The following is a 17,964-nucleotide window of genomic DNA, read 5'->3' as shown; positions in this document are numbered from 1 at the left end:
TTCAGTATTTGAGGAGATGAAAAATTACTAAGAGAAGAAATTTGGAAGCAAAGTATCACTGTTACAATCTTGAACATGAAAATTAATAAATACACATAGAATCATAGAATTGTTTGGGTTGGAAGAGACTGTATCTAATCATTCTTGTAGCATTTCTTGAAAAAAACTAGAAATGTATATATTTGTTTCATTACACCAACAGCATCTGAACCAGAACATTGAACTTATAATGTAGTCAGCATAGGAAAAGTAGCTCACATTTTATATAGAGCAATTCTAATCCTGGCCTTTCGCAGACTTCCCAGGCTCACAAAAACACAGGCACATCAAAATCATACTTCTGATCTTGAGAAGGCTGGATGTTAACAACACTTGTTCCTTAAAATTACTACTGTGTTAGTTTAAAATTATATTGCTCCCCAATTAATTAAAAGTCCAAGCAACTCAAGCTAAAATAATCATTATGTTTGTACGGTTTTAGAAATACACATTAAAGTACAAAAGCTTGACTTACATTTTCTTTTTTATAGAATAATTTCATTTTTCAGATATCTTGTTCAACAAAAACCATAAATTTCTGCTCTGATGCACAAATGTAACATGGCAGCCTCTTAGTCCTGAACCTAGTTTAGGTAAAAGCTTTCTTTAAAAGGATTTGTTTTAAAATATCTGGACCCCTTTCAAAAATTAATATTAATATTCAAATAAGCCTTTCAGGAAGGCTTAATTTTGTTTCCATTCCCTATTAGTCAGCATATAGCACCTGATGATTTGCTTTTTGAAATTGGAAAATAAATCACTCAAAACACTAATAAATTTTTTATTCAATACAGTATAGCAAAAAAAAAAAAAAAAAAAGACTTCATTTCAAGGTTTAAGATGGGTCCTAACTGAAAATGTAAGAATGTGTTTAAATGGCAGGAGAGATTAATTCAGTCAGCCACAGACACAAGATATTCAAGAAGAAACAAATAGCAAGAGAATTCAGATGTGGATCTCAACAAGCAGAGTGGTCCTGCTCAGCTTTAATGTACAAATAAAAGATATTTGCCTTTTTAAGTTGAGGGATTATTACCATGGCAACAAAATCACAGTTTAATAATTTTTAACAAACAAAAAAGCAACAAGTGACTTACACATCCATCATGCACATTCAAGGTTGCTTCAAGTTTTAATCTTTGGATGAATTCTCTTCTCCCTGTGAAGAAAAGTACCAATTACATAACTTCTAAAAACTGAAGTAGTTAAGAGCCTGCTAATGACCACTCACAGGTAAAAACCTAAATGGTAAAGAACCAGAATATAGATTTAAATCTTGAAACAATTCATATGGTTCTCATTTTACAAATCCTAAGACAAGCATGACATTTGCTGGTTCTTCCACCACTTTTATGAAGTGTGCAGAAATGGCAAAACTAACATTTCACAGATTCACAGGCTGATGCTCCCTCTAAAACTAATAGCAAGAAAACAGAAATTAATCCTGTGGTTATTTGGTTCACTTGGCTGAGAGGGAGCTATGATAACATAGTTCAAGCAGTACAACCCTTGCATTTGGGAAATTAACATTTAAGACCAGTAACATTCCATTTCATACCAAGTATGTGAAAAGAAGAGATGAAGGATAAAGGTGAAATCTATCAACACATATGAAGACAAAGCCTCAGGAACTTTCATGTCTTTATACCCTATGTACAAACTGATTTTATCACTGCACTCAAAAACACTACTGTACTAAACACATGAAGAGGGAAAACAAAAGTACATTGACAAAAATGTGGTCTTTTCCTGAACTACACGTTTCAACACATGGCTTCAACTCTCAGGTTATACTGAATCTAATATTCCCCAGAAAACACTCTCAGAAAAGAAAAATACTGGTAAACCTAATATTTTTAACTTCAATCCCAAAAGCTTCTGAACTCAAGGACCATTTCCCCTTTTTAATTCTGAGTTAGCACATCTCTCAGAACAAAATTCCAGGTAAGAGCATCAGACTGTAGGCTTTTGCCAGGCTGCACTGCTTCCAAATATGTAACTGTGAAATTCACTCAAAATGAACCTTAAAAACCTAGAATCAGGAAAAGAACAGCAAGAGCCTCCACATCTGAAAAATCCTACATTTGTGAACTTGCTTTGGTTCAGCTCAAGGCAGAGCCATGTCAGAGCTCAGTGCTGTCTCTGGCAGTGTAGCACATATTTGGAAAAGTAGTTTCTCCTCTCTCCTCTTGCTGCTTCTGAATGCTTTTAGTTTGTCCCATGTTGTGGTGTGCTGTAATGTCCCATTTTGGCCTTCCAGGTCATCCCCCCAGGTGTGCCTATCCATCTCTCCCTTCCCCCTTGCCCCCATGCTGAGTGAGTCCTGTCCATCAGGCTGAACATTCCAGCAAGGCGTCGTGTGGTTGGTCAAGTTCAAAAGATGCCCCTCAGGCCCAGAGGTCATTGGCCTGTCTGGGTGTCATCTTCCCTTGAGACCCTGCCCCTCTCACCTGGTTGGTGGCTCACCTGTACCTCCCCTCCCCCTGTCCCTGAGCTCAAAAAGGCCATGAGACCATGCGGCCGTGTTCTGTTGGAGCAGTTGCTCACGTTCAGACCTCTGTAACCATGGAATAAACCTCTGGACATTAAACCCTCCAGCAGAATCCTCCCCTTTTTCTCTTCACCATCGCCTGAAGCCATTCCTCCTGAGGTAAACGGGGTTCCCAACAAGCCTGGACTTGTTCAGTGCCCAGCTGCAGTCTCCAGCAAGCCAAGGTATCTCTGGGGTGATACACCGCAGCTGCTGCCTTTGGCCCAGCAGCGAGGGTCAGACTGGCCCAGGCACAATCTAACTGGGAATATTGGGAGCCATATTCCAATAGTCCCATACACTCTCCAGCCCTGCAAAAGAACACCTGCTATCCACACCTGGTCCCTCCCACCCTGTCTGGAAGCAGGCACTGAGCATCCCTGCCCCTCTCCCTCCTCCCAGGCCAGAACCCCCTTCCAGCACCACCAGCTCCTGCACCCCATCCAATGTTCATGCAGCCTTCCCCCATCAGAAGGTCTGGGCTAGATACCTCAGTTTGGCTGGAAGTAGAAGCCACCTCCAGAATTCAGAATTGCTCATAACACTGCTTAAATACCTTAAATTAGATGAAGATCATACTTGGGCAAAATATTTTTTCTGTTTCAAGAGGAGGTACTTAGTGGGTTGAAATGGTTATAAAGTGCTGGCACTTAAAGCATGTCTGAGCCAGCTTTAAAAAGATAAAAGCCAGACTTCCCTCATGCCCCATTTTATAAACACTGAACTTGTGACATCTCAGGTGCTACAATTTCTGCTAACCAGGAGTAACCATAATTAGAGAAAAATTAAAATAATGACATCTTAAGCACCATGCTCTATTAGCAAGAATGCCTTCTTTGATTAGGAATACACATCTACCTAGTTCACTAGGCTTTCTTTACCACTTCTTCTGATCCATTTTTTCCACTCTCCAGGAACACACTCCAGCTGTAGATTCTTAATTGTTGATTTATTGTACCTTTCTGTGAAATCCTATTATTTTTTCAAATCAAATGATTTCTGTGCTTTCAATGAAGATTCCTACTATCAGATTATTTTGATTTTATCAATTGCTTGTAAGTAAATGTGAGTGCTAAGGTGGGAAATACCACCTGCTGCATGCTTGGGTATCATTTTGCACAACAGAAACTTTAAAATTTGCTTCTGGGGTGCTCCTGTAATGCAAAATACAGAGCAGTAATACATGACCTCCAATAGGTTAACTTCATTAAGAACTGTATACTCCATAGACCAACACAAAAATACGGTGTTTGCCAGAGCCATCACACTTTCATTGAAGAACAGAAAAAATCTGATAGCAGTGGATGATTGTTGGGCATTGCATCACATGCATAAAATACATGTGGAACAAGGTGATGTCTGCAGAGCAAAAGGCAGGTGCTTGCTGAGAATCCTCTGTACACACAAACACCAAAGATGATTCAAACTAATTTTTAAAAACAAACAGAACAGCAGATTTTTCTCCTTCCTGCATGCTCTGGTTTTAATCCAAATCACTTAAACCAGCAAGTAAGAAACAACAACTGTGTTCTAATCACATTTTCAGTTTCAATTTTTATTTCCTTACAGAAATCTGTTGACAAAAGATATGAACAATTTGTTGCTGTTAGATTAGGATTTTTTGATCTTAATAAGAACACAGTATTCATACAAGTTTCAGTAAACCTGAGATGCAGGCATAAGGTGTCTCATATACTCAACACTTGGCCATTTAAAACATTATTTAAAAATTGTTAGGATTGCATATATGATTTGTTATATATGTGTTTAGTTATTTATCCTTTGATCATTTTTTTATCTAAATAGTCGAGAAAGGAATTAAATGCAAAAAAAATATTAAAACTTAAATAGTTTCTATATTCCCTAAAGGAAAAAGGGAGCAAGGAAGAAAGCAGTTAAAATGTTTTGTCTCCAAACCCCCTCTTATTTGATTAAGTACTAAAAGCAGTAAGACTACTGAATGGATTGTTTGTAGTTTATCTGATCATTCAAAACTAGAACCACCAGGTCTTAAGTGGTGCTTTTACTCTTAAATAAAAACCTGAACAACATGAATAAACTGATCTGAAGAAAATACTGCCTCTGCTTTTGCTGTTGTTAAAAGCTGAGCAAAGTCAGTGAATCTGTGCTCCTTGTACTTCAGCAATGACTCCCACAGGTTCACTTGGTTGGATAAAAATGCTCAGCAGTAAGTATTAGAATTTGTCACCTGAATATTTTTGTCACTGATCCACTTTTATGACATTGAAAAAAATTAAGAAGCAATACCTCTTGGTTTGTTTTGTATTTACTCTTCAGCATCTCAGCTCTAATTGCTGGACTTCCTAACAGTCAGATGCTCCACATCAAGGGCTCTGCTCTCCCAAGTGACAAGAATCTTCACAATCCTTAATTCCCATTCACCTAATCCAAAAGCTGCCTGTTCCCTCCACTGTCCTACAAAGGCAGCTCTCCTGGCTCCCCTTTCAGCTACAATGATGGATCAAACCCAACCTTCTAACAAAACCCCAAAAGTACTTTCCTCTTACAATATCAGCACCAAGACCTCTGTCATGTTTAGATTTTTCCCAACCCAATACTGAGAACAGGCTCTCAAGCCAGAAACTTTTTCCCCTTAACCATGTAGTACCCCTAGAAAGGCAATAATTTAATTCTGTGAAGGTGCTTCAATATATTGTTTCCTATATTGAAATAAGGCCTAAGGACATGGATCAAGTGATCAAGCTGTCATGACCAAGATTATCTCACTGGACACATGGGTGTGCGAAGGTGAAATTTACTAACAAGTAAATTCACTGCAAAGGTGAATTTACTAACAAGAACATGATAAAGCTAAACAAAAAAATAAGCCCTGGTAAATTTCAAATGGCTGTGATGACTTCCCTGTGTTTACATAGCTGAAATTTGGAAAGCTGTCAAACTAATGCTCCACCCACCCCCTGTCACTAGTTATGCACCAAGTGAAGCCTCAAGGTTCAGTGTTACTCTCAGTACAATGACCAATAACACTCTCAGTTTTTAGCCATCCACCTGTTCTCACCAAACATTATGCACTGCTGAAGCCTCAAGGTACAGTGAAACTCTCAGTGCAGTGATCAATAATTTTTTAGTTTATATTAAGCAGGAGACTTAGGGATCATTCTTTGTATGAAAGAAGCCTCAACTTGAGTCATTCATGATACAAATTTAAATATGAGAAAGCAGGCGAAAGAGAAGCTGCAACTGTTTCTTTGTAACTTTATGTATTCAAAACATCCACTGTGCACAAGGTCAAACCAAACACTGCCTTGCAATTCCCACCTGGAGAATTACCCAGCCTGGGTGTCTGGGCAGAGCCCTAACCTCACTTCAGGGAGCAATACCAAAATAAACCAGCATCCCCTGTACTCCCCACTCACAGTCCTTACAGCACCATTTAGGTCACAGTCCTCAGTTTAAGAATTGCTGATCAGGTGCTTCCTGTGTGCCTGTTTTGGCAGAGAGAGACACCTTTCTTTTGTAAGTAACTAAAGTCAAACCTGCTTCAGAACTAATGACAGCAGACAGGTTAGATGCTCTGAGCATGCAAAACCTTCATATATTTAAAACTGGGCTCCAAAGTTTCCCCTTGAAGAAGTACAGATCATTTCATTATGAAAGTTTAGCTTTAAAGCACACTTGTGCTCCACAGAAATTTAACTAAACTTTGATCCAAAGCAGCACCAGCACAGTATAAGATGTTAAAAGACAACCCTTTTTCAGTAATAGACCCCATTTATCAAATGAACACTCATTTATATCAAGCTGGCTCTTTGCAAGGCCAAGTCCCTCAGCGCTGGCTCGCTGTGACATTTGGAATGCCCTAGTTTAAAGCTGAAATGGAGCCAGCATCTGTTCCCAAAGCAGAGCACATGGTATCCTGCACTCTGAGTGCATTTCAAAACTTCTCTTGGTTTTTCAGGGTACCATTTAGGCATTTCTGAAGTAACCCCATTTGTATATAGATTATTTTGCTGGATTAACTACATCAAACTCTTCTGATCCACATCAAAACACAATTTTTCCAGCAACCAGAATTCTCCATATACCATAAAGCAAACAGGACTACACATAACAAGCACTGAATTAACTTCCATCAAGGTAAGTTAAAATTCGTGAAGATTAATTACAACCTTAAAAATCACTTGTTAGCTACGTAGGCCAACACTGGCCCTGTTTTATAGTCATTGTGACAAAGGCTCAAGCAATTTATCAAAGGAAAAGAGTGAACCAGCAGTACTGCCAGAAAAACCAAATCCATGGGTGTGACCTCCAATCCTTTGAACAAGGCTTTGTGTTATATTTCCTCACTCTTCTGCACAACTGCAAAAATGCCAAAAAATACAACTCCTGGTTCTGTCAATGTTTAAAAGACTACCTTTCAAGAGACTATGATCACCTATTTCACTATGGTTTAAGTTCAAAGCAGATAACCCAAATTATTCTTTGTTCTTAATGATACATCACAAAGCCTGAAAGAATGAACAATACGAAGAAAACACAATTTTTTTTTTATTTTCTACAAAGACACTTCTTTGCCATTTTATTATGTCAGAGCTTTGCTACTAACCAGCCAGCATCAAACAACACTGTGTTAATCAAGCCTGTACTCAAATCCTAAGATAGGCTCAAGTAATGAGCTTTAGGTAATAAGAAACACAAAACTTTCAGATATTATAACACCAAGACAGAAACTACAGAAGACAGGACACTATGCCCTAAATTATAAATCAGCAACCTATAATATCTTATAGTGAGTATATTAATATAAAACCTGATCTCAACAAAACCCACAAACAACAACAAAGACAAACAAAGAAAAACAAAACAAAACAAAACCCAAACCAAACAAAAAATAAAACAACCAAAAAAGAGATCTGCTGAAGTTCTGAAAAAAAAAAAAAAGCAGTTCAGCAATGTTATACATTTTAGGGTAATAAATAAGCGTTTTGGAAAATACTTCTGTTTAGGTTTGCTATTACAGAATCTGCAAAAACAGGTTACTGTAGGTAAGAGCACGGATGTGTTTGGTTAGTACCAATGGCTGTAATTCACTTTGAAACAAGTTTTGGATACTGAAAGGATACACTCCCAAATATAAGCCTCCACTGGGCTCCATAACTGGGAAGGTTACAAGCATTTGGGCTTTAAACCAATGTCTTTGATTTCTGTTTGATATTTACCATGGTTTATGCCTGAAAGATTTCATAAAATTCAGCTGCATTAATACAAAGTATTTAAGGTGCTCTCAGTGACAAAAATGAACAAAAAAGGTTAAAGTACAAGTACTTTTCTCAGGGAAGGCACTTTATCTGTGCTGCACTGACTGGTGCTAAGTGGATTTCATTCACAAGTACACCACATTCTGACAGATATCCTTACACTTCCCCTCACACTGCCCATACTTGTCTTCTGTATTGTTCTTGCCACAGATTGCAAGTGAGGTTTTGTGACAGGAGGAAAAATATGCCAGTTTTCAGCAACTTTGGTATTTATTCAGTCCTTTAAAGTAGTCTGATGATCAAATATAAACTACTCACTGAGACAAAAGGCACTTGAAATTTTTATATTATGCCACAAATATTTCTGATTTCTATAGAGCAGAGGACAAAATTCATATGACAAAACTAAGAGAAGCTCTATCTGTGTAAAAGATAACACATACCACCTTACTCCTCTCAACAGAAAACTATCTGGCATAGCTTAAGTGATTAACTGGACATAGGATTAACTACATGAAAAAGCTTTTGCTGTTTTCTCCACCAGCACTAAAATAGGACTCCCAAAGAAATTCCTCCAAATTCTAAAACAGGTATCAACACAAAAACAATAGTTACCAGATCAAGAAAAATACACTTGTGCCCTGCTTTCTTCTCCAAAGAAAAGTCAAAGGAGGCTTCTATTAACAGAAGAGAAAAATAAATATTATGCAGATTGTTCCAGGTTGGAGTAAACAGTATTACTGTAGGTTTCAATACACCTTTGGAAATGCTTTCCTTTGACTTTTACAAGTTTTCATCTGAAACTATGTGGGCAGCAATGTTGAATACTTTCCTATAAAAATGCCATCAATGTAATAACCCAGCCAATGCTTAACACCACTTGGAGAAATACACATCAGGAACTTTGCTTTATGTTCCCAGGTGCTACTGACCACGGTGACACCCAAGGTTCATTAGGAGCTCCATCTCCAGCAGGAAAAGATGACAGCCAGGAAGCTGAAATGCTGCTCCACCCCAGTGCAGAAGTTAAAATTGCTCCTAGCAGAACCAGGGTCTCTCACCTCCAAGCACTCAGGCAAAATGAACATTGGAGCATGTGGAATGGCCAGGAGAAGGAAAGAAAAAGTGGAATTTGCTTTTAAGGGATGTCCTCTTTCCTGCTGAGGAGGTGTGTGCCCCCACTGTCACCAGTCCTGCCAGTGCCTGCTGCTCCTCCCACTCTCCCAGCAATTCCAGACAAAGGCTCTGGGCAAAATTAAAGCCTACTATTTAAAGTTGTTTAAGCTAACTCAATACTCATCTTTAAACAGATTAAGAAGTGATTATACAGAAGCTTACCAGCATATCTATAGCCATGTCTTCTAGCAAAAAGCACCCCAGGGCTTGCCTTTCCCTCAGTGAAACTGAGAACTTGGACAGCATGGAACTCAATTAAGGCATTTAACATTCTGCACACCTGCCTAATTTAACACACCATTTAATCCTGGTAGTATAGGAATTGTACACTGCTGGGTTTGTTTGGGGGAACTTGGGAAATAAATATATAGATACCATAACAGATAAGGGTTATAACCCCATGAGATTACAAATGCAAACAACAGGAAACTGACCAGGATTAAAGACAGATTACATCAAAAATTGAGCTCAAGTAGAAAGTTGAGCCTTGATGGTAGATGACTGTTAAATTAACAGTGTACTGACATAGGTTAAATTATAGCTGGGTATAAATGGGAGAAAAAAAACCCTTTTAAACTCCCTTTGTTTAAAAACAAATGAGGGAAAAAAAAGCCTTTAAAAATTACATTGCCTGTTGCATTAAACTATATGTATTCATCCTAGACAACAAAAACCAACCTGTTTAACTCCAAAGACTTTTTTTTTAGTGAAGAGCACTCTCAGGACATAAGTGTTTTTAAAATAAAACCAAATTAAAAAGGATCCAGATTTTTTCCTCATTTCCTAGAAAGGTAAATAACAGGAACAGACTACAATAACTGTAACAAAGCAATGCAACCTAAATACAGAGGTGGATTTTAACAGTTTAATTTTAACAGTTTTTTATTTTGGTGAAGTTTCAGCAGTTCAAAAAGGGTTGGACAAACACTGATGGCTCAGAACACATGAAGTTCACAGGGAAGAGAAGGGACAGATTCTCATCTTGCCCATGATATCTGCTAGAGAACAGTCAGCATTAATGACACGCTCAATCTTCCCAGAGACAAGCCTGCAGATCCCTGAAGAACAAGAGGAGGAAAATAAGGGGTTATTAAAATTCACTGATGTGACTCAGATTCCATCTCACGATATTCACATTCGATATTTAATGATTCACACACACTAGAGCACTTGGGACACATCTGAATCAGCAGCTCACAAAGCTCCAAAGACACAAAAAAGCCAAGACTTGCACTCAAACAGTGAAAAATGCAGCTTTGCTCAAAGGCTGGCAGAGTTTGTGTCTGAACTGATCCCTTTCCTTAGTGCCAGGACAGGACTGGTCTCAAGTGTCAACAGGTTCCTGATACATGATCAGCTATATCCCACCAGACTATTCTGGGGACACTCAAGGATAGAAGATCAGGAATCACATGCAAAGTCACAAGAACTCACAGAGCTGCAGTGCAACATCTTGGAAGGGACTGAACACAGGCAGGTTTAATGCTCTGCCCTAATGCAGTTAATGGAAGCAATCCAACTGGAAGAAAGCTATGGGAGGAAAAAAATTTAAATAAATAAATAAAGGAGAGAGATCTAAAGGATCTCTCACATCACTGCCTCATCCTGAAATACAAATCCAGTACATGCTGTACACCACTTGTTTTTGCAGTGAGAGACAGCTTTCATGTATCAAAGCTCATTATTAGAAGATCAAGGTACAACTTAACTACGAGGCTGTCTGAAACACTCAGCATCAAGGCAGGCAGTTATTTACAAAGCAAACACATTTCCTGTACAGTCTTTAACAGCACACAATGTAAATGCAGTGAAATATTGCAATCAAAAATAAAAATGTATTAGAAGTGCACACAAATGTCTGCAGTCTTCAGCTGTCTGCAGAAGAACACTGAGGCTCCAAAGGATATAAAGCAAATACATTTGCATCCTAAGACTGGGTACATTTCAAATATTATAATACATGCAAAGCCTTGGGACTACAACACACTTACACACACTCCTACTACCTGGCAGCCATTAACACACATGATTAATGTTCTGTTAATCACAGATGTTACACATAAGGTTAATCCCTTAAAATCAAAAAGTACATCTGCATAGTTCTCTCCATTTGAAGAAATAATGACAAATCTGCAGACAACCAGAAAGGCCTCCTGAATTTCTGAAGGACAGAAAATCAACAGTCTGAAACAGTTATTTTCATAATTTCTTTCTGGCCAAATATAATGCCAGAAATCCACCTTCCATTTTAATTCATATGTCAAAATGCAACAGCAGCAAAGCAGTTGGTGTTTTAGAAAATTAAAACATCAAAACTCAGTTAGTAGGTTCATTGATAAGTTCTGATCTAGGCAGTAGTATAAAAAAATTTTAAAAAATAAAAAGAAAACCCAAAAAGCAGGTTTCTGCAAAGTAATCCCAGCAAAGAACACAATAACGTGATCCATAAGGGTCTTCAGTTTTACACAAACAGAAGCTGTGCTACTCTGAATCCCCAGCATCCTAAAAACAGCCATTGGAAATAATTCTCTTATTTCAGGACAGAGTGACAGAAGGCACCAAGTAATCCCAGACCCTGCATGAAATTCTTCCTTCTTTAAAAAAAAAAAGATCATCAACAGGTTATCACTGAATGGAAGCAAAATGAGCCAACACTGTGGAGAAAGAAGCAGTAACAAACCATACCAATTAAACCACAAAACACACAGGAAGATGAAACTGAAAAAAGGTCAATGATCTCAACCACATGCAAAGATTTCTAAGACAACAGCAAAACAAGCTGCCAAATGTACCGAGATTAATGCTACATGGCTGTACCCCTTGCAGGTCCCAGGGGCTCCTGTCCTCCACTCCCACAGCTTGAAATAAGCCCAAAGATAACAGAAGGCTGATTAAACTGAAATTAAAGCTAAGCATTCAGCACTTAGGCCACAGAAATACTCATCTAACCTTAATCCTTCCTCCCAGCTCACATCTCTTTCTGGTTTTCTGATATGTACTAAATTATTACCAGCCAGCATTTTTTTATTTGTTGTTTTGTCCAGATGATTCTGTTACACTGTGCTTTTATTATCCTTTACCAACATTAAAGGCTTTAAAATTGGTGTCTTTATTATCTGAGCTGATTTACTTTGAAGTAGGAAAAAAAATCATTAATCCTGTATGCTAGGACCACCCCTCATATCTTTCCCTACAAGCTATTTAGACATACATATAGTGCCTTTCTGCTCCTTGGCACCAATTTAATGAGATAGTATCAGGGAATTCATTTCAGACACAGTCTCTTGATTAAACTCCTCCAAATTCAATTTGTTACCAACAAGTCTCAATGCCACATTGTTCTTTCAATAGCACATCTGTAATTTTTTAAGGACTGTAGTCACTAAGGCTTGATTTTATTAACAAGGGGAAAAACTCCAAAGATATCCAGTTTAAGGCAATACCTGATCATGGTCCTGTCTTGTGGATTTTTCAATTAAAAAGCTACATCTCTTTTCTGCAATGCTCTTAGGCATCTTCAGCTTTTCTACACAACCAGTGAAGATCCAATGACTACACCAAATTTCCTGCCTTGCTAATGCTTCCTGCCTCCTTCCAATATTAGATTGAGCATGTAAAAATTGTTCTAGATGCGTTTTCCTCCAGCTCATTCATTACACAGTGAACTTCAATTCTGCCTCTGCCTATTTCTATTATTCAGAAATCATTTCTAATGAAAAAAATCTGAGGAGTTCACTTACATCTTTCTATACACTTCAGTAAGTCAAGTTTCACAAAGTATTTGATGTGTAATAGAATATATCACTACAGAACTGTGCTCTCATAATCAGACCATCAGGTACATTTATAATGCTTCTTTTTCAAGCAGCAGTTAATCTGTTAGACTTGAAGAAAAAACAACATAAAACACCTCTACCTGATCTGGAGTTTAGCCGTGACAGATGCGTGTTTTTAACTCGTGGTGGAAAAGAGAATTAATTCCAGAGGTTTAGGACATGAAATATAACAGTGTACCAGAAAAAACCTAAATATCAAAAATATAATGCAAAGAATTGAAGAAGAAAGGCTGATTAAATACTCTGCCCATCTCCAAGTTGGCAAGAGCACTGACTACAAAGCTGATCATGTTAAAGCTGTCTGACCCTTCTTACTCTGCATTATTTTCAAAGACCAACATGCCACATGTTAAAACATAGCTGGAGCAAAAACTGGGGAAAATAATGCCTTTCTTTTTGGTTGTTGTCCCCAGCATTCAAGTTTCCCTTCTGCTGGGTTTGGTTGGTTTGTTTGTCCAAGGAAAGCAAAACAGAGAATGAAAGTTTACAGTATTTTAAGGAAGTATGTTAATTGCACCCTCACACTCTGGGACACGTGTTTTAGGAAATACCAAATGTTCAACAGCAACACCCAATTCTATGTTCATTCAACCAACCACTGCTGCTTTTATAAACTGACATGAATGGAAGGCAGTCAGTATCCAAACTAACCAGTTCTAATAGCAATTCTTGCCTGGTTTTCAACCCTACTTATGAGCAGGGCAATCAGCTAACTTCAAAACTGTAATTAGCTCTGGGGTTACTGTGGTTCATCCCTACAAACAGGGAACTATTGAAACCTAAGTAGCTCAGTGAGTTCTCCCTACATACAAATGTTCACAGATCTCTTTTTAGTAAGAACTGCTGAAGCTTTACAAAATTTGATCACTGGTTTCCTTACAGCGAGTCTTTTACAGACTTCAAACTTTGCCCAAATCTCAAAAACCAGGATGATAAAAACTTAGTAAGATATGAAACAATCTTTTAAGAAGGGGAGCACAAGCTCATGGGAAAGCATCACAATGCTACCTCTAAGATATATGCTAAGCTTAAAAGAAAAAGAAGGAACCAAGATTTCAGAAAATAGTATCTGCATGAAGATACCAGAGACTGGGGAGAGCTGATTATTTTGATATTTGCTCCTGTTGTATCAAGCACCACAGCTTCCAACAACCACTCTGAGCTAAAATACAGCATCAGTTCCTCTCCTTTTAAACTGAGAGATTTTCTCTGGATAACCTGCTACGTCAGACAGCAAAAACAAACCAATGAAACAAAAACCCCAAAACAAACAAATAAAAATAAAAAGGAAAAGCCTTCATTCTTCCTGCTGTCCAAACAGCCATTCTTGGCAGCAGGACCCTTCGCAGAAAAGCAAATAAACCCATCACATTAAATACTTCAGAGGAATTATGGATCCCTCTTTCTGCAAGAAACCCATGCTGCCATTTCTCTAGCCAAATCATTATATGCTATATTTAATCCACACAGAGGCCTTTATTGTGCTGGCACAGAACACTTCGCTGCCACCAGAACAGGTTTGTTCGCTGGTGGCTGAAACATTGCCACAACGATACAAAATTGCAAGATTTGGAGATTCCCATGAAAGTATCCTCAGTAATTACACCTGCCAGCTTCAGGGCAGAATTTAACTTGGATACTACAGTTTGCACCAGTGTTTTTCAGGGTAAAAGCCCCTCCATGAGCTACTGAAAGCAGTCTGAAACTCAGTTTCCATCTGTGATCCAGCAGCAGGGCTCCTCACACCAGTAAGAGGATGCCTAAACTGAATTAAAGAGAGTTACTGAGTGCCTCCCCCAGGGCTGCCTTCCTCTGGAGAACTCAAATACAAGAAGTGTCTGAAATTGAGACTAATTAGCCTACAAATGCAGAAGGAAACAGAGGCAACAGAGACATTGCTGAGAGCCACATCTCCCCCCTGTCAGCAGAGCAGGAGCTCTCACCAAGGGATAACATCTGAAGGACACAGCCCAGGGATGCACCCACGGCCCCGTGTCCATCCATGAGCTGCTCCTCTGGAACTCTCTCCAGAACTGACCAGGCTTCAGAGCAATTACTTAGACATCTTGCAAAATCAGACAGGTTTTTTTACGAGGCAAAATAAATTCCAAAATAAATTCCAGGGGTGAGCTATCTGCATGGAAAGGTACATTACACAGATCCTTCCTGGAGCAGCTGTTTTCAGAAGCTGAGAGAGGCTATTTATAGAGTGCCACTTGATTGCCAGTTCACATGAAGCTGAAACACCGAGTAAATGGGAAACAGCAATTAGTTCTCAGATGTCTTACTTCAAAACATGGTCACTGTCGATATTTCTGATATTTTACACTGTAGCACAACACAACCATCCCAGTGAAGGGCTCATTAAGCAAACACCATTCACACAGACACATCTCCCTCCCAACTGCGTTGTTAGTCATGGACTTGCTATAATGCTTTTCCTTTGATTTGGTGGCTGAAAAGGTGCAGCAAGCAAAGATATATATAAACTACTTCATTTTGTACCTCAACCCGTAACTGTTTAGATAAATTTACAAAGAAATTTTGCCCAAACAAAACCCAAAAGATGCACATGGACAATGCTTTGAGTCTCCCCCTACTCCTAAGTTACAACGAAATTCCTGTCCTCCATTTGTTCTGTCTGCCAGATTGTTGAAACTCAACTAAAAAAATGAATTATAAATAGGAAGAAGCCTCACTTCCCACGCAGATCAGACCAGCAGTGACCAACAAGCAATGGCACCCAGCTGCCCACTGCAGTCTGGACCTGTGGGCCAGAGAACAAAGCTCCTACACAGGAGTCTGAAAGAGAAAACACCCACACCTACACTGCCCTGCACACAAAAAGGCACAGCAACAGGCCTCTTCTCTGGGAAATCTGCACTTGAACAAGCACACCTGACCAACAGCCCAATCAGTGGGTTTATTAAGGCCATAAATGCCATTTGGGGTAAAAGTGCAGTGGTTCCTCAAGACAAGCACACCCTGTGCCAACCCCTGGTGAAAATCAGGAGTCAGTAAGGGCTGAGCACGTCCTGCCACCACCAACACAGATCCCAACATCAGTTCAGTGGGAAGCCTCTCCCAGGTCCTGCTCTTTCAAGCCTCTCAAGCAACTGAACTTGTTTAGGTGAAAGGAAGAACAGTAAATATGAGACCTTAGCCGAGGCACCAGAGTTCTGTTTTTAACTGAAGTTACGTGCATTTTATTGGAGCAGCATCCAGAAAAGACATCTTGGTAAGGCTGGGAAGATTTCTACTGTTCAAATCTTAGTACTTCAACCCTCAGAGACACAACCACATAGAAGCAGAAGAAAAAAACTAACAGGTCTTCTTTTTCAAAAAAGGCACTTCTTCAGAATCTGCACACTACAGTCCTAAATTTAACATTGAGCTTTTTTGCTCCAGAGCAGACAAAAGCAACAACAAAAAAATCTAGTCAGAAGGATTGATCACTAAAAGTTAGAACGATCCTCATTTAAGGCTTGGCCAAGCACAGCCTGAGACATTACCAAAATCAAAAGCAGCTAGATCGTTAGTTCTCAACCTTCTTTTTATTTTAGGACTCAAAATTTCTTTCCAAGGGACTTGTGCACTGCACACACACACATCCATCTCTGTAACCGGTAGAAACCTACCAGCAATAACCTTGATTTCCTCGATTAACCTTTTGTGGATTACTGAGCGCTCAGGGACCACAGACAGAAAACTCCTGAGTTAGGCTCGGTAATGCGATATCCCACCTTAAATTCCACCAGGAAAAAAGCCAAACGACAGACCATAACCACCGAGCACAGCCGGGAAAGCCTGGGAGGCACAGATCGACACTCGTTTTACAACGCTGTAAATCAAGCTCCATCTCGAGTACTCGAGGTTCGCACTCCAAGGCAGGAATTGTTTTGCCACACGAGCACAAAGAACGCGTTCCCGACCCTCCGAGCCATCTGCCCCGGAGAGACCCTCCAAATGCACAGTGCCACTACCTTCATGGATCTCCCCACCTCCGAAAACACGGGAATAAATACCCGTGTTTAAAAATATTTTTGGTAACGTTTTTTTACAGAATCTACGCCACGACAAAGAATATCGACACGGAAACCTCCCCGCGGCCTCGGGAACTAAGAGTGGCGCTGGCTTTAACTTGGAAAGTGACAATTGCTGGCTGGGGCACGGAGGCGAGGGCAGCCCGGGGCTGCGGGGACCCCGCGGAGCGCTTGGGGACACAAAGGGCGGCGGATCGGCTTCCCCCGACCCCGGGAACAGCTCCCGGGCTCCGGGACAGCGGCCGCGCCATGATCCCGGAGGCGTCTCCGTGCTTTGTTCGCAGCCTCGGGCAGCTCAGCGCCGGTAAACCCGGAGCCTGCCCGGCGCCGGGCACGGAACGCCGACACCGGAGCTATTTTGAGCCGCCGCCCAACTTCCCGGCTGGATCTCGGCGTGCAACAGTTCCTTCTGGGCAGCAAGGGCGGCGGGCGAGCGGAGCCGCGCACCGAGGCACCGGGGGCTCCTGGCGGGCCGGGGCCACCCGGCAGCGCGGAGGGACGGGGCCAGGGTGTCCCGGAGCACCCCTGAGGGCGCGGGGGGCCGGGAGCGAGTTTGGAGGAGGTGTCGCCGCCCCACACCGGGCACAGGAAAGTTCGGAGCTGCGGGACAGCGCGGCCGAGCGTGAGAGCGGCGGCGCCTGGAAGGGGCTCCGGGCCCCCTCCCGGCTCGGTGGGGCGCCAAGGACGGCCGGAGCCCGCGGGCACCCCCCGCCCCCGCGGTGCCCGCGCTTACCGAGGTAGTGCCTGCGCAGCAATCCGGGCTCCTCCAGCCCCAGGGTCCGCTTGCGCACGTCCCAGAGCAGGTGTGGGCAGCGCCCGCGGGACATGGCCCCGCGCGGGCGGCAGCGGCGCGCGCCGAGCGGGGGGGGTGCGCCGGGACCGGCCGGGCGCGCGCGATCACCATGGGAACCGCCGAGCGGGCCCCCGCGCGCGCGCCCCGCGCCCGCCTCGCGCCGAGGCACCGACCGCGAGCCACAGGCGCGGCGGCTCCGGGACACGCCCACCGGGCGCGGGGCCACGCCCACCCCCGGCCGCGATGGGGACCACGCCCACCGGGCAAGAGGGGGGCGCGGGGGGCCCGAGATTAATGGGCGTCTCGC

General features: G+C 41.3%; 1 protein-coding gene and 1 long non-coding RNA gene across 9 annotated transcripts in view; both read right to left on the bottom strand.

The window, feature by feature from the left end:
* Nucleotides 1–17,725, bottom strand: part of DCAF6 (DDB1 and CUL4 associated factor 6) — a 74,751-nt gene extending 57,026 nt beyond the window's left edge. For all 8 annotated transcript variants that reach the window (XM_063150184.1, XM_063150186.1, XM_063150185.1 and 5 more), the window contains exons 1-2: nt 17,598–17,725; nt 1,137–1,198 (exon numbers count right to left, since the gene is read on the bottom strand). In XM_063150184.1, coding sequence (XP_063006254.1) covers nt 1,137–1,198; nt 17,598–17,691 — 156 coding nt within the window. In that variant the 5' untranslated portion in view covers nt 17,692–17,725. The remainder of the gene's footprint in view (nt 1–1,136; nt 1,199–17,597) is intronic.
* On the bottom strand, nt 9,841–10,451 carry LOC134415259 (uncharacterized). The gene is made up of 2 exons (XR_010026987.1): nt 10,146–10,451; nt 9,841–10,043 (listed from the first exon to the last, which is right to left on the bottom strand). It is a non-coding gene; the product is annotated as an uncharacterized LOC134415259 (long non-coding RNA).
* Nucleotides 17,726–17,964: the final 239 nt, after the last annotated feature.

This window comes from Melospiza melodia, chromosome 2, assembly GCF_035770615.1.
Source record: "Melospiza melodia melodia isolate bMelMel2 chromosome 2, bMelMel2.pri, whole genome shotgun sequence".
NCBI lineage: Eukaryota > Metazoa > Chordata > Aves > Passeriformes > Passerellidae > Melospiza > Melospiza melodia.
This window is presented reverse-complemented; position numbering and strand designations above follow the sequence as displayed.